Source organism: Protopterus annectens, chromosome 14.part0 (genome assembly GCF_019279795.1).
Source record: "Protopterus annectens isolate FY-2018-M chromosome 14.part0, PAN1.0, whole genome shotgun sequence".
In the NCBI taxonomy this organism is placed as follows: domain Eukaryota; kingdom Metazoa; phylum Chordata; order Ceratodontiformes; family Protopteridae; genus Protopterus; species Protopterus annectens.
The window spans coordinates 498932303-498950174 of record NC_056748.1 but is presented as its reverse complement, the minus strand read 5'-3'; the positions used below and the strand labels follow the sequence as shown (position 1 = coordinate 498950174).

Sequence of the window (17872 nt, the reverse complement as noted above, 5' to 3'; positions counted from 1 at the left end):
CTTCAAGAATAAAAAACTTGTAATTCGCGCTATCACATTGTATACTGTGTTTGTATAAATCATTATTAATGTTCTGTGTACGTATAGCATTTAAATGCTCATATATTCTCCTTTTTATTTTTCTCTCTGTTTTTCCTATGTAAAATGATTGACGTGCACAGAGCTAAGTATATTACACCCTTACTTTCACAATTGCTGTAATAACCTTATTCTTGGAAGTTAAACTGATGGACTCTTTATTGTATATAGGGGCATTGAGTACATCTACCACATTTGAAAGTCCCCAATTTATATCTTTTAGTAGCTTTCTTATTATTGTGCTGACTTTTCAAAATGGCTTTAATATTGTACCCTCTCCTGTAAACACACTTAAAAGTTGTATCAAAATCCAACTTTAAATCTGTCAACTTGCTAAACTTCTTCCATTCCTCTCCAATAACTTGGCAAATAATTTTGGAATCACCACTGTAAATAGTAATAAATGCTGAACTAAATGTGTCTTCTCTATCATCACTTACTTTTTTATCAATGTGTGTATCCCCTATATTTAATTCCTTAACACCTAAGACAGGTGCAAATCTATTCTCTCTTTCTTGTATAACTTCATTTTTAATTTGAATAATCAAAGGGTCTGGGTATCCTCTCTCAGTAAACATATTGTTTAAATTGTTACATTCCTTCATAAATTCTTCTTCATTTCAGCTCATCCTGCTTATTCTTACAAACTGGCCCTTGATAATACCTTTCTTCTGATGATAGGGGTGAGCACTGTTAAAGTGTAGAATAGAATTAGAATAAGTTTGCTTTCTAAACACTTTTGAATTGTATTTATTCTCTTTCTTGTATATAGTAATGTCTAAATAATATATTTCCCTATGTCCTATGTTGTATGTAAATCTCTGAAATTCAGTGGACTCAGTTATGTATTGGTAGAATACCAGAAATAACTGGAATGTTCCTTTCCAAAAAATAACAATGTCATCCAAAAAGCATTTGTACAACATCCAGCAATCTCTATATTTACTGTTTAATATGTATTTCTTTTCCCCCATAAGTAGCACCAAATTTGCATACATAGGGGTGCATCTAGCTCCCATAGCAACCCCACTAATTTGTTGATAGAATTCTCCTTGAAAAAAATAAAATTGTTTTCTAGCACTAATTCCATGAGTGTAGAACAAATATGTGTTTCATCATTGCTCAAGCATGCTACCTCTCTCAAATATTCCTCCATCCATTCTGTTCCTATATTGTGAGGAATAGATCCAAACAAATCTACTATAGCAGTAGTAACAAACATTACATCTTCATTGTATATTTCTTGGGTAATGTTTCTCAAAAATTCCCAAGAATCTTTCAAAATAATTTCATTTTCCATAACCAGGTTTTTCAATTTTGTATCTAAATATTTTACTATAAAAGTAGTAGCTGAACTTTCAGCTGCTACTATGGGTCTGAGGGGTGGATCATGAATATTCTTGTGAATTTTTGGTATTCCGAAAATTGATGGAACTCTTGGCTGAGGATTGTATAAAAATTCAAACAATTTTTGGTCGATGAAACCCTCTAGCAATAAATCATTCAATGTTGTGTATATCTTTTTGTATGCTATATTAATATGGTTATTAGATACCTCTCTATATTTCGTATCATCAAATAAATTTTCTAACATCTTAGCCTCATACATAATAGTATTCATGATAACTATCCCCCCTCCCTTGTCTGGCCTCATAACTCTCACTTGTTTGTTTTCTTTTAACTCCTGTAACAATTCTTTCTCACTGTTTGTTAAATTTGGAGGAAATCTGTGCTTGTTCAAATTGTTCCTTAACTCATGTTCAGTATTAATTTCCAGGTTTCTTAACTGGGGTGCAGTGGTGGGTTAAATACACTTGCCCTTTGTAATTTGGTACCTATATTGGTTCTTGTTCTTTTCCCTTCAAATATTAGTTGAAAATTGATTTTTCTCAAATACATTTTTAAATCAATTAAGGTCCTATTAATATCACATTTTTGTGGTGGTACAAAATTTAAGCCTTTAGATAATAACAAAAAAGTTTTTTATTTATTTCTATATCACTAAAGTTGAATATATGAAACCCCTGATATGTGTACTTAAATCTTTCTTGTGTAATATTATTTTCTTCCAACAAGTTTTCATTTAAAATCTGTCTCTGCCCTTCCTCCTCCTTTGGTTCCATTGGTAATTCACTGGTGATTGATTTCGAATTCTTTTGGATCTCCGGAGGGGGGGATACTCTAAAGGGTCCTGCAAATTACATTGAATGTTCCTATCCTCTCTTTGAACTTCATTGTTGTAACTGTTCTGTTCATCTCTATAATAAAGAGTCCATCAGTTTAACTTCCAGGAATAAGGCTATTATAGCGAAACAATACAGTAATTGTGAAAATAAGGGTGTAATATACTTAGCTCTGTGTACATGTCAGGCATTTTACATAGGAAAATCAGAGAGAAAAATAAAAAGGAGAATATATGAGCATTTAAATGCTATACGTACACAGAACATTAATAATGCTTTATACAAACACAGTATACAATGTGATAGCGCAAATTACAAGTTTTTTATTCTTGAAGAAATTCCTAAGGATGTGAGGAGTGGTATGTGGGAAGCCAAGATTGAGTACAGGGAATTATACTGGCAAATTTATTTAGAGGCCAGTAGATTCCCTGGTTTAAAAGAAGCAGTTTCCCTAGCCTCAGTTCTTAAATTAAGGGCAGCTAGGTTGTAACAACAGCATATAAAGAGTATATAAAATAACACTAATTACATGAGTTTATCTGTATTAAACAACAAATAATAGTATTTTAACATTAGATTATTCAGTTTTAATTTTATTAGTACCCACTAGAGGGAGCTATTTTAAAGTAATAAAGTAATGTTATTTTAATTCATTTTATTTATGTATTTATAATAAAAATGAGTATGTTTTATATACTTTTTTATCTTTATAGTATGGATATTTTGATACAGGATATATAGGATGTATTTATTAAACAATGATATGTCATATTGTTTAGATAAATTTGTAAAGCATAGTATTTAATATATGAAATGATTTTATTGGGTAGTTTGAATTAATTGAGGGTATATAAGACTGTTGGTGTTTTTTGTTCAATTATCTGATGAAGTAAGTGACAAAAACGTATTGTGGATGCTGCTATCATTAATGTTTTAGGAGAGCCTTTATTGCTGCATTAAAACTGTTTTGTGAAGATTTGCCTGCTTGTGCTTACATGGTGACATTCTATGTGCTGAATGATCATGGTTTTGGCTTTGTACGGCACTTTGTCTTCTTTTTTGTGGTTATTGTCCATAATAGATACATATTTGACTCATTTAAATGAGAACCTTCGTACGCATTTACTAGAGCTTTAGATAAGTTAAACAATTCATTAAATAAAGCTTGTAAAAAGTTTTTAATACCATTCCAAAATGGCTTAATTTTAACACAGTCGAAAAAAATGTGATTCCAATCTGCATTGTGTATTTGCTCACACCACCAACATATTCCCTTTGTGGAAGAATTAATTTTAGTAATTCTACCTGGAGTTAAGAATGCTCTGAGTAAGCATTTCCAACTAAAATCCTTCCAGTATTGTGTAAAGGATATATGTTTTATTGATAATAAAATATTTGATTTAATTTCTTCAATTAGATGTAATGAGTGTCCTTTTGTTATATAATTCCAATATGAGGAGGATTTGGGTGTTGTTTTATAATTTATCAATATCTTGTAAAATTTTGAAATACTATTTCCCATGTCATAATCATTATATATGATTTCATATAGGTATTTCATAAGTTTGGGTATTTCTTTAAATGAAGAATTACTAATCATTCTGCATAAATCTTGCAAATACGTCAGAATGCTTTGCATAGTTAGCCAATCTTGTTGTGGCATTTTGTATGTTGTTTCTATCGTTTGAATATCCAGAACTTTTAGTTCTTTGATACAGTGAAACTAACAAACAAATCCTTTCTGTTCCCAGGAATTAATTATTTCTCTGTATATTTTATGTGGAGAGCTCTTTGTAACTATGAATGGTATTAAAAGAACAAACCAGATTTTTAAATCTGTATTTGCATTAATAATTTTTCTAAATGAGTCAATGCAATAATCAATCATAGAGTTTTTATGGTCTTAGTTATGTTATATTGCATACTAATACATAATATGTGTCATGGCAAATTGTTTTAATCTGTTATTTGAAATTATTTTTGTAAATCAAATTCATTTATTGATATTACAGTTAGTAATTCTTTCCAGTTTGCAGAATAATTTGGACTTATTCAGTCTGAGATTGTTTTAGATATTGATACTTTTCTGTATGTTTCTATATCAGGAAAGTTTAATACTCCCTGTTTCCATGGTCTGATATGATGTATTAAAGCTATTCTATTTCTTTTGGGAAACCATAAAAATGTTATTAGGCATAAGTTTATTTATTTTAGTATATTCCTTTCTGGTAACAGTTGTATTGCCAAAGCTATATATAGAATCTTGGGTAGTAAAACATTTTTATTAACCGTAGTTTATCTTCAAATGTTAATATTATTTTGTTCCACTTTTCCTCAGAGATTTTAATTGCATTGATGATATTATTGTAGTTTTTTTAGACTAATTCATTATTATCCCTGCATAACTCAATCCTTAGGTATTTTAAGGTATATTCTTGTTTCCCTATAATGTGATTCCCCTTCATCTGCAATTCTTTTTTTTTATTTAAAAGTAAAAATTTTGATTTTGATTTATTGAAATGGAGTCCTGAAGTCCTGTAAAATGTGCCAATTAAAATATCTAATTCTTCTAATGTCTCTTTTGTATTAGATAATGTTAATAATATGTCATCAGCAAAGAGCATTACTTTAGAATTGTATTTTTCATAAACATCTACTCCTTTGATTTTTAAATTGTTACATATTGAATCTGCCAATGTTTCAATAACCAAAGCAAATAGAATCAGTGACATGGGACATCCTTGTTTAGTACCCTTTGTTATATGTATAGATTCAGAGGTAAAAGGACCTATCTTAACATCTGCTAAATTATTTGTATATATATATATATATATATATATATATATATATATATATATATATATATATATATATATATATATATATATATATATTCTTTAGTAGATGAACGAAGGAAGGAGGAAATTGAAATAACACCAGAATTTTGAATCACCACCTCAATATATTAGTGGATATTGGGCATAGTTTACACATGCATGTGTGTAAATATATACACATGTATATACAAGCATGCATATACGTCTATATATTTGTTCACTGTAGCTGGAATTTATTTTGCGACTGAGCTAGGTACCCCATACATCAATAGATAGTTTTGTTTTATCATTAGGTACAGGCTTAGTATTGTTGCGGATTGTTTATCTCTTCACATTTTTCATTTGACCTTTTTAACTTAGAATGTTGTTATATTTAGCACCTACTATGTACATGGAAGCAGTTGCTTTTTTACTAGTTAGGGACCCTATCATCTATGGAGCTTTATACTTAGGTATTATTATATGTGTGCTTTGTGCTAATTTCAAGCTTTATTGTGTCAATTTTATGTGTTACCTAGCATTCCACTATTTATCTGTTTATATCTTTTTATTTTGTATTAGTTAATGCCATCTCTGCCATGTTCAGCTTAACACTTTAATAAGTGTACTCATTAATATGTACACGTTTCATTGTTTTAAATAGTGACACTTTGTGATCAATATATGCTTCTAGGGCATAATCGTGCTTACAAATACTGTCTATTTTAGGCACAGGACAGCACGAATATAGGCTCACCTTTTTTCTTAGAAATTTAAACATTGTTTCTGTTGTTCAGTACTTAGATGCTTAGAACGTGCTCACCAAGACGTTGAGTTACCATAGCATGAAGTTAGGTTGTACTCAATTGCATTCAGAGTTCCTACAGCACCACGGCACTTTACAACTTGTAAACAGTTTGTTTTACGTGGAATCTAAGAGGTTCCTATTTGTGGAATTTTTAATCTTGGACAACAGCCTTTCACCGATATGATGAGGTCTGACTCCTTGATGAGGCACATCGCGAAATACATTATATTCGCTATGTTGTTTTGTGGTAAATCGCTTACATTTTTAGTACAGAGTTCTCGCTATATTAATTTTTAACCTGATATATGTAAAGTTGCATTGACACACCACTATCTTAGTAGAGATGCTAGATATTGAAACGATAAAACTTGCTGTTTATCTAAGGATTTTAATGTTTTTAACACCATGAGGAGAGAGAATGTTCAGGGTTTTTAATGAATGTAGCAACAGTTTTTTAAGGATTGTAGAATGATATAGGACCAAGCACAATGCTCCTTTTATTTTTTAGAATGTATCAGGGTATATGCATATTTTTTACTTATTTGCATGGACATTCTGATCATTTATTGTATATTTGGATGGAAGTATTCCTTCTAAATATTGTTGCATTTAACTATGTTAACTTTTTTGAATATCTGTTCCTTTAAGACAAGATAACATGTGACATATCAATTTGTAATGTCCAATAGGAAGCTTAAGGATGTTTTAAAAATGATTCAAACAGTTTTATTCATTGTTTTAAGAGTCTGAAGAAGCCTTTGGCAAAGCTCACTCATTGGAATAAACTTTATTATTTTTTATGAATGCATCTTATTTGAAGTTCCTTTGAATCTCTGCTTTTCGTTTCATTGCCACTGGAGGGTCACACACTTGGATTTGGATTGCTCTCTTTTATGTTTACGTGAGTCTCCTGCCTCAACTGATAGCAGCACTGCATTTGGCTTTTTGAATGTTAATAATATGTCATCAGCAAAGAGCATTACTTTAGAATTGTATTTTTCATAAACATCTACTCCTTTGATTTTTAAATTGTTACATATTGAATCTGCCAATGTTTCAATAACCAAAGCAAATAGAATCAGTGACATGGGACATCCTTGTTTAGTACCCTTTGTTATATGTATAGATTCAGAGGTAAAAGGACCTATCTTAACATCTGCTAAATTATTTGTATATATATATATATATATATATATATATATATATATATATATATATATATATATATATATATATATATATATTCTTTAGTAGATGAACGAAGGAAGGAGGAAATTGAAATAACACCAGAATTTTGAATAAATAGTCCCAATTTAGGGAATCAGAGGCTTTCTCTATATCTAAGCCAATTATGAATGTTTATTTTCTTTATTAACATAATCTATAAGATAAATTATCCTTTTAATATTGTCATGTGTGTGTCTATGATATATAAATCCATTTTGATAATTATTTATTGTTTTGGATAGTGGCATTTTCATTCTGTTATTTAATATTGTCATAAATATCTTATAGTCATTATTTAATAATGATATAGGTCTATATGAGCTACAGAAGTTTGGGGATTTGTTTTCATTTAGGATTTGTGTGATTAAGGAATATCTCCAAGAGGGCGGTATTAAATCTTGTGACTGAATTTCTAATAGAGTTTTATGGAAGAGGGATAGTATTTTTGAAATAAAGGGTTATATATTTCTATAATTATGCCATCTATATCTGGAGCTTTATTATTTTCCCTCTTTTATTGTATCTGTAATTTATTTGTAGGATATGGGTGCTTGCATATCTAGTTTTAATTTTTCTGGTATTTTTTGTATATTAGAACATCAAGAATGTCACCTATATCCGAGACATTTTTCCCTTTCTTTTCATGGAAGATACTTTTAATGTTATTAGTTTTTGATTGTATTTTGATTCTTGTGGATAAATTATGTAGATTTTTGGGAGAAGTAGCCAAGGTATTAATTTTTAGTTTTTCTAAAGCTAAACTAGTTTTATGTGTTAGAACTTCATTGTATTTATTGTTTAATACTTCTTACTTTCTTTTTCATCTCCAAATGATTTTGATTTTTTCAGCTTTTACTGACAAAAGTTTGGATTGTAGATCTAATAATTCAGAATCCCATTCTCTGATTTTTTTATATGAAGTTAGGGTTTTGCCATATATGTAAGCTTTTAATGAGTTCCATATCATTATTTTATTTATCTCTGTGGTATAATTAATATCTAAGAAAAACTCTAATTCAGATAATAACCAGGGTTTGAACTCTTTAATTTTAGTTATAAATGCTGGAATTCTGGAGTTCTGGAGTTAAAGATTAATGGTTTGTACCCATTTTGAAGTTTTAGTATCAATGAATTGTCTGAAAAGGGACAGGGAGTGATTGAGAAATTAATGATTTTAGAGTGTAAGTCATGGGCAGCAAATAGTTGATCTATTCTAGTTTGGGTAAATTTGAAAGTACCTACAAGATGAAATGATTCTACCCATTTGTTTAAAGCTTTTGATACAGCAGATATATGCAGTGGTCTTTTATTTGTAGTTTCAGAAATATCATATATAAAATCTCCTCCTAATTTTAAGTTGCCTTTATAATTATTGGAAATAAAATCCAAGTGTTTTTTAACAGTTCCTGATCCATTGCCTGGGAACCAGTATAGATTGGCTAGGGTCCATCTTCTATTATATTTAACTATTACTAATGTCATAAGGCCTTCTTTATCTTCATACTTATAAATGATTTCTGGGTTAATCACATTTGTTTTCCATAAAATTGTTACTCCTTTTTCTTTGTCTTATAAGTGGATTGCGCCAATATTATATATTCCTTTGGATTCCATTTGTAATTGTCATTTGTTTTGAAATGAGTTTCTTGAAGGAAGACAATTTGTACTTTGTTCAGTTTTAAATATTTCAGTAGATTTGATCTCTTGCTAGGATTGTTTAAGCCATTAGTATTTAAAGATAATGAAGTTAAATCCATCTTAGGTTATTTAGACTATGTATTTTTTGTTTTATTGTGACTATCAAACATTTTCCTCTGATAACTATAAAGTATATGTTTGAGCTTTTAAAGGAAATTATCAGTTTTATACTTTGAGTGTTTACCAATACAGTAATGTTTTGGTCAGCCATACTAAAAATGTTTTTGTGAAATAAATTTTAATTAATAAATGTTAACAAAACTAAGATCCACATTAGCCATGAAATGAAAATCATTCCTAATCTGATGGATAAACCTAAGTCCATCAGATTATCACTCATACCTTGACAATCTAGAACATCTGAGCTCCATAAATTGAATTATCATATGGAGAATATTTGTAATAGGAATAAACAATATTTATATTATTTTGAACAGATATAGTACTATTGTAGATTAGACAGCATTATATTACAATATAAATGTTTACTTATTGTATAAGCAGTTAATATTTACATGAAAGGTAGATGACAAGCAATTTAATCATAGTAAAGTAGGATGTATCATATATAAAACTTCAGTAAAAGATTATAGCACACAGTTATTTAACATATTCACCCTTATTGATGAAGTCTTTAAAAACTTATTTCTTAATATAAATAGATGGTAATAATATTTATACTACAATGTATTTTAATGGATATATCAAAAGTTATATTTCATTGTTTGCCAGCATATAAGTAATCACTTTGTTTGTTAATAACTCACTTAAAGCATCAAGTTTGTTTTATGTTAGCATTGATGGAAGTTAGTGCATTATAATTATTAGTGCATCCCTCTTCCCCCATTTCCTGCACATAAGGATTTTTGTATCTGTCATTTCTTATTATAAAATGAGTGAAATTACAGGTTAAAAACAACAAATTCACTTATTGTGATTAATGATTACAAGTTCCCTTCCTATATTCATAAATTGCCATTGTATGGCATATACTGGAAGTTTTTTAGATTTAAATGGCAACATTCTATTTTGTATAATCAGCAAAGGTTAAACTGAGTGATTATTGTCAATTTAATACTATTTGTTCAGAATGTGATTGTTACATTCTGTGACATTCCTAGTTCAGGCTTCTATTGTTTCCCTTGAGCAACTTTTTCAGTTTGATGTCATGTATAAAAGATTAGTTACCTTGGTAACAAGCTTAAGTATTATGTATGGTCAAGATGTGTTACAAAACCACAATTCAAGTTAAAGCAATTATATGACTTGTTATGCACATTTACTTATATGAGAAAATCATCATGCTTCTCCTTGATGTTCATTATAGTGTATGGCATTTATGACAAGTTAAAACAGTAGTGTTATTATACACAAGCCCATGTTATTAAACTGAGCGTCTATTGTCAATTTAATGCTGTTTGTTCAGAATATGATTGTTACATTCTGTGACATTTCAAGTTCAGGCTTCTATTGTTTTCTCTTGAACAACTTTGTCAGTTTGATGTCATGTATAAAACATTAGTTACCTTGGTAACTGCTTAAGTATTACATATGGTCAAGATGGGTTACAAAAACTACAGTTCAAGTTAAATCAATTACATGCTTCCCCTTGATGTTCAATGTAGTGTATGTTATTTATGACAAGTTAAGACAGTAGTGTTATTATACACAAGCCCATGTTATTAAATCCTGTCTTTAATATCTAAATTCAGCAGATTGTTTCATCTTATATGACGATTATATATTTTATGTCTAGATTTAAAAAAATCATACATTACATTACTATTGTGTGTTTTTTTTTTTTTTGGCTGTTGCTTAGTTATTTGACTATTCACAAGCTGTAATGTTTATTCTTATCATTAGCTCCTTCCAAGCATAGTTATACAGTCCATAGACTTTAAATTATGAGACCCTTCTCGTTTTTTATTTGTTATAAGTATATTTCCATCCTTACATACACACATATCAGTACTTCAAGCACAGGCAACAATGCCCATCCAGTTTTGCCACAATACTATTCATTAGTTTATGTGGTGTGTTTCCAGGTTTTAATTAAAATATCCAAATCAGTATTTCTCCTCTTCCATTTTACTAGCCTGTTCCATGCAGTAGCCACTGCTAGTGAACCACTCAACACACCTTCCATTCCCACAGATATTTCCACAAAGGAAATCTGATGACTCTATAGCACTTCCTAGCAACCCCAAAAACCCCTAGAATCAGCTATCCCCAAATGCCTAACACATCCGAGAAAGCTCACCTCCCAGACCACTGCAAAGGGTACTGCACAAGACCAAGTGCTCTTAGTCTTTCACAATACCACTCTTATGTAAATCCTTAATGTGTTTGGACCAAAATACATTTTAAATATAAAATTGCGCTTATTATTATTATTATTTTTTTTTATCAAGAATTAACTTAATGAGCTAAATGAAGTGTTGGGAGACCATCAATATGTGTGCATGTGGTTTAAAACAGCCCTTTTATTTTATATATATATATATATATATATATATATATATATATATATATATATATATATTTATTTATTTATTTTTAAAAACCCAAAACGTCATTGCTGAGAATCATCTCGGAGGCTTCTCAGAGCCGTTAAGTATTACCTTCACTCTGTCTCCATTACCATAGCAACCTGAGAGCATCTGTTTCTGTTAGTGTGTCTGTGTACTGCATAACAGAGGCTGACAAGGCACCTGAAGCAAAGCTTCACTTCGTGGCAACTTCAAGCCTAAATTCCCTTCCTTTCAGCAAAGCAGCAGCCAGGAAAAGAACAGAGAGCAAACAGATAAAAAAACAAAACAAAAAAAAAACCTCCCAACAAGCTGCCACAACAAGAGACAACACACTCCTCCAGCCCTCCCACCTCTCACTCAGCAGATGTACAAACACACCATTCTCTGCCAAAATATCCCAAATCACAGTTCTATCCACCCCCTTCCCCTGGATCCAGGCTAAAACACTAAATGTCTCTTCCTAATACACAAGAATCAGTAAACCTCAATCACAAGCTGCAACCCGCAGCTTCCCGGAGATGAAAAAGGCAACATATAACATCTGCCAGACACAGCTGCATCCACATACACCATGTCAGGCTTAATGAAACAGCACTCATAGCTATGATACCTGCCATAACTGATATTAACTATGTTTAGACAGAATAATAATGACATTTGTACTAGCTGCCAGACACAGCTGCATCCACGCACACCATATCAGGATTGATCAAACAGCACTTGTAGCTGTGATACCTGTCATAATTGATATTAACTATATTTAGACAGAATAATGATGACATTTGTACTAAGAGCTTGCTACTATTATTTAGCAAGGATATACATGACATTTCTAAATCATACTTTAACTGAAGAAGGCATTAGCTTCCATGACAGCATTTTTTTTTTCAAAACACTCTACTGTTACTGCTATTATATATTATTTTAATTTATTACATTTGAGTCTAAACTCTGATGAATGGTACCTTGTTGAATTAGTTAATTAATTACATAAATTAGTATAAGTAAAATCAATGGGCGGTCACAGTGGTGCAGCGGTTAGTGTTGCCGCCTCACAGCAAGAGGTTCTCTGGTTCGATTCTCAGCTGGGGTGCCTTCTGTGCGGAGTCTGCATGTCCTCCCTGTGATCGCGTGGGTTTCCTCCAGGTGCTCCGGTTTCCTCCCATATCCCGAAGACATGCTGTAGGTGGATTGGACACTCTAAATTGGCCCTAGGTGTGAGTGTGTGCATGTGTGTGCCTTCTGTGGAAGGTTGGGCTGGCAACTCGACACTATAAAACTCCACTGCCAATCATGAGCAGACAGGTGATCCGCTGTGGTGACCCCTAACCGGGAAAAGCCAAAAGAAGAAGAAGTAGTATAAGTAAAATCAATGAAAAATGAACAGGATAAGTATTCATTGAGTTCAAGTATGGGAATATAAACTTCTATGTTTGTATTATATATTGCTTTGTTTGGTTTATATAAATATGTAAATAGTAACCCATCGTGAAATACCTTTGTTTGTGAAGAATTATTGGACTGTTTGAACATTCTGAATAAATCATTACTGCTTCTCAGTTGTTTAAGAATCCCTCTTTTTTTTTTTAAATAAAAACAGATGACAAGTGATGTACTAAATCAGTCGATACTTTGAGAGATGTAGTTGTAAGAGTTATTTTTTTGGGACAGCTATCTTGGAATCAGTTTTTTGTTTCTTCTTTCTAGCATAAGTCCAAGGATTTGTTTCTTTTATTCTTTTAAGAGTAGGGGCCAACCATTCCATTTCTTCTGGGATAGACACTATGTTGTTGTTTTTGATGAATATAGTAGCTTCTTCTAAGTCATTAAAGGCTCTCATCTCATTGGCAAAAAGTATTTTTATCTTGGCTGGAAAGGCCAGCTGTGCTTTAATGTTGTTTTGTTTCAACAGTTTTATTATTGGCCAGACTTTTTTCCTTTGTTCTAGTATTCTGGAAGAATAATCATTGTCAAACCTTATCAGGCTTTGATTTTATTTTAAGGGTGATTTTCTCCAAGCAGATTTTTATATTAGTTCCTTGTCCAGAAATGAAAGAAATTTTATAACTATGGATCTAGGTGGAGTATTTGTTGAGTTAGAAGCAGGTTTCCTCAGTGCTCTATGCACCCTTTCAATTCTAAATGAAGGTCCCTCTTTCAAGTCTAAAAGTTCAGGAATCCAGTTTGTTAAGAATGAAATAATGTCTTCTCCTTCAGTGTTTTCAGGCAGACCAAAGATACTTATTTTGTTTCTCCTTTCCCTGTTTTCTTAGTCATCTATTTTGTTAAGCAGCCATGTATTCTGTTTAAGCAGAAACTGTTTTTGGAATTCTTCCTCTTCAAGTCTCCCTTCAATGTTATTTAGAGAAGTCTCTATATTTGTTATTTTTGTATGGTGTTGCTGTAATAGTTCCTTAAGAGTATCAGTCTGTTTTTGAGAATTTAATTTGAGGTTTTCTAAGTCATTTTTAAAGCCATCCATCTTTAAAGATAGTTCCTGTAAGGTAGATGTCATCAATTGCAGTTCTTGTTTCAAAGCAGCATTTGGATGAGAAATCCTTGAGCTGTTCATATTCAGTGACTCAATGTATCTCCAATTTATAGTAGTTTAGTAGTTTATCTATAAATTTCTGGCATTTCAAAGTTGAAAATAATAACATTTTCCTATATTATTATACTAGTTTATGGAGCTGTCAAAATTTATTGCTCTCAGTTGGCCATCTAGGCTCAGCCCCCAGTATTTATTTTCTGAAGTATATGAAGTCTGAAACACAAATGTATGTTATCACTTAGTGACTTCAATCCTCAGTGATTTGTTAGAAAACCACAAACATCATGAGGAAGGAAACAAAAATATGAGGCAAAAAGTTGGGCATTCTGTGATAATTTGGACAACTGAGAGGTGTGGGTATATAGTTATAGCACATTTACATTATAATTACCTTAACGCATTTACATCAGGGTTGTATATGATGTCCACACCTGTCAGTACTACTGACCTTTGCGATGGCAACATGCATTCATGCAGGCAGGTAGTTGTACATGTCCTGTTATCAGTGCTGATATCCGATTATATTGCAGTCTTCAACAAGGCAATGCAATCAGCCATACAAACTATTGTGCTGCTGGACTCACCAGTACCTTAATATTGATGATCATAGAACAAATAGGCATCATAGTCCATGTGGATTGAAGGACATAGGCCAGTAGTGGGACCTTGTGGATATTTGTATAGTGGGCATGAATTTGGAGATGGCCACCAGAACTCATCACTTTCAGGAAAAAGGGTCTAAAAGTTGCATATGGGCAACCAGTAGTAATTAGGATGGATGGGCTGAGGGCAGTGATGACCATGAGGACATGAAAATGCACAGGCTGTATGCTCTGGCCTTACCATCATGAATTCTGTTGCAGTAAAATGAATATTTGCTGTGGCAGGTCATGGGTTCTTGTGGCAAAGTGGTACCCTGCCCAATGCACATGATGATGCTGAAGACACTGTACTGAACAAATCTTGGCTATGGTGAGGATGATTTCTCACTACAGATATGTGGATGAGCTACCAGTTCACAGCAGCTCAAACAGACTATATTGGCATATGCTGTTCATGACCTGACATGGAGTGCCTGCCTTACACAAATGTAGCATGCAAAATCTCCTGTGAGATTCATCAAGGTAAGAGGTCTATATCAGAAGCAAAAACCTGAAATGTAGCTGGGAAAGTCCTTGGCTTGACTGAGATACATAGAGGCCAACAGTATTAAACTGTGATGAAACTGTGGTATAAGCTATGAGTGGTATGCCTGCAGCCTTATGTTCAGTAAACAGAACACCACAATGTGATAGACCACCTGGAAGTGATGCTTTGTCATACTCATTTACCCTACAGACTGCCATGTATAGCCAAGTTGTGCCCACCAAGTCCTCTTGTCCCAGTAGTGAAAATGCACCTTTTGCAAATGTCTGGGGTTTAGAACAGGATGTTAGCGCATGTAGTGTAATCTTAGATATTCACCATGGATGTCTAGATTGCATAATGTAGCCAACATGCATTCCTTCTGGTACATCCCTAATCTACCTGTACATATGTTTGCTGTGGAATATATAAATATCTTGATGCCTTTAAAGATGGTAACTGTCATGTGTGCTTTGGTAAAACAGTTTACAAATGTGGGTGATGTCTAATTCTGCAGGCTATAAAGACATGTACTTACCACCATTTTATGAGTTGGTATTATTATGAAAACTTTACCACTGTGGGCATTATTTTTCATATATATATATATATAATATGTGTGTGTGTGTGTGTGTGTGTGTGTGTGTATATATATATATATATATATATATATTTGTACTTTTGGCATGTCATGGCACATCATTTTGTACCATACTTTGTCTTACTGATTCTGCACAGATATACTGTAAGTACCCTGTTTCTCATGACTTCTTCTTCTTCCAGTTGTTCATACCATCCTGTCCTTTATTCCTTGTCTGCTCATTTTAAGATTTTATGGGTTTTTGGGGTAGGTGTTCTATATATCCTGGATTGAAGACCATTGCGCTTGGTTGTTATCAGGTGAAGAACTGCATACACAGTAATCATCTGGAATATGTACTATGAATTTCCCCTGTATGTGTGCAGACCTGACAAACCAAAACACTCACATAATCATGTTCCCATTCATCTCATGTTTTGTTATATACTTCTTTTTCTGATGATTAACTATGGCAAATAGTTGTCCTTAGTCAGATTTCCAGGGTGTAACTGCTGTCTCCTATAAAAAATTAATATAAGTTTTGATCAAAGGTGTTTTTCTTTTTCATTGGTTTTACCTGTAAACATATCTGTTTTTGGGGTTCTGCACTCACCTACAAGGTGTCTGCCATAGATTCTTTGTAATATGCCTGCACTGCTTGGTATAGGTTTATGCACACTATAAAGCATGATGCTGTTAGCTGTATGATCTGTTCTTCTGTTGTACACATGATTTGGGATTTTAGTGAATGCTACCTCTTCTGTTTGACATACCTATCACATTTTGGACAGGAGTGACTTTACTGAAATGTGGGTGCAGTCAATGAACCTTAATATGAAGGGAAATATGCAACTCCATAGATGTTTTACATGAGTGTCTAGTCGTTGGCTGATGTTAGTGGTAACATTATGGAGTTCTCAGATGTATGATTCATGACAGTTAGGGTCTTTTTCAGGATACAAGAGGGTGCAGTTTGTGATGCTCCTATGTTGTTGTTGATATGGTGTTGGAATGCCCCAGAAGTGAGTATGCACAGCAACAGGTAGATTTTATAGTAGTGGGATTGGTCTGCTGCACTATACTGAACACAGCTAGCAATTCCTCCCTGTCCAGTCAGTACCTCTTTATAACATCATGGTCCAAGAGATGGTTCAGCAGGAGCTGCATATGATACCTAACAGGGCACTACTTTGGTGCAGAACAGAATATTTACCAATTCACAACTCTTCAACAATCAGCATATTTACCTGGAGGGTGGTTGCTGCCATGACAGGAAGCATTTCTCTTTCTAAACATATTGGCCTGTAGCTCACAGCACTAGATCTTTATGGCGGGCTCCATCAGTTTTTGTTTACACCTTATGTAAGTGTTACAAGGGGTCACTGTAGATTCACACATAGTCCACAGGGTATCATATTATACTTATTCCTTTATTTATTGGCATGTTTTATACTAGGCAGTTCTTTTGGAGTGGTCAGTGTGCAACAACATCCATAACTTTAGTGTTTTGCCTTGCCTGAAGCATAAATTGCTTTGGCATCTGACGCCTGTTAGGAATCTGTACTATGTATTATGGCCCTGGTGTTTGTGAAAAGAATGTAATGTTCACAGGTTCATAGGAAATACAAAACAGTTGACTCTTACAGCCATTTAAGTCTCGCTAATACCAACGCTCAGACTGAATCTCTTCTTGAGGAGGACCAGGTTACTTAGATCATGGGTATATTTGTAAATATTCATCCAATCCTCTGGTTCCCATTTGAAGGAAGATACTGTATCACACTATTTAATTTGCAGAGGGAGTCAATTCCAGAGGTGGAGAAAGTGTTGTGTGATGAACATATCTCTCTTTCTACCTTGTTTTATTTATATTCAGAGGAGGATTTAGATCACTGGCTCTGGTATTTGTGGGACTGTTTGATTTGTTGAGATACTTTGTAATAAGTCTGCACTAGGTCCCTATTGGCTCAGAAGGCAAGTCATAGATGCACTTTCAGGAGTATGTAAGATACTAAATATAGGAACAGGGCATCCAGTCTTTTCTGATAGCTTAGGGTTTTTAAGCCAGTGATTATCTTAGGTCTCTCTACTTGTTTGACATGTGTAGTGAGGTGCATTCCACATGGGCGTTGTATTCAATAATTTTCATAATCAGTGCTGAATGTAAAGGATGTAAAGGGTGCGGATGATATTTCCTTGGCATTCAGCTGCAATACATTGAAACACTTTCTGATTACTGTTGTTGGATGATGAACAAGGGAGAGGGAGTTATTAA

General features: G+C 32.7%; 1 protein-coding gene across 1 annotated transcript in view; it reads left to right on the top strand.

The window, feature by feature from the left end:
• The window catches only part of LOC122788689 (extracellular calcium-sensing receptor-like), a 193580-nt gene that overhangs the window by 69947 nt on the left and 105761 nt on the right, over positions 1-17872 (top strand). The window contains exon 3 of the mRNA XM_044055584.1: positions 15801-15864. Within this exon, the coding sequence (XP_043911519.1) occupies positions 15801-15864 (64 nt within the window). The remainder of the gene's footprint in view (positions 1-15800; positions 15865-17872) is intronic.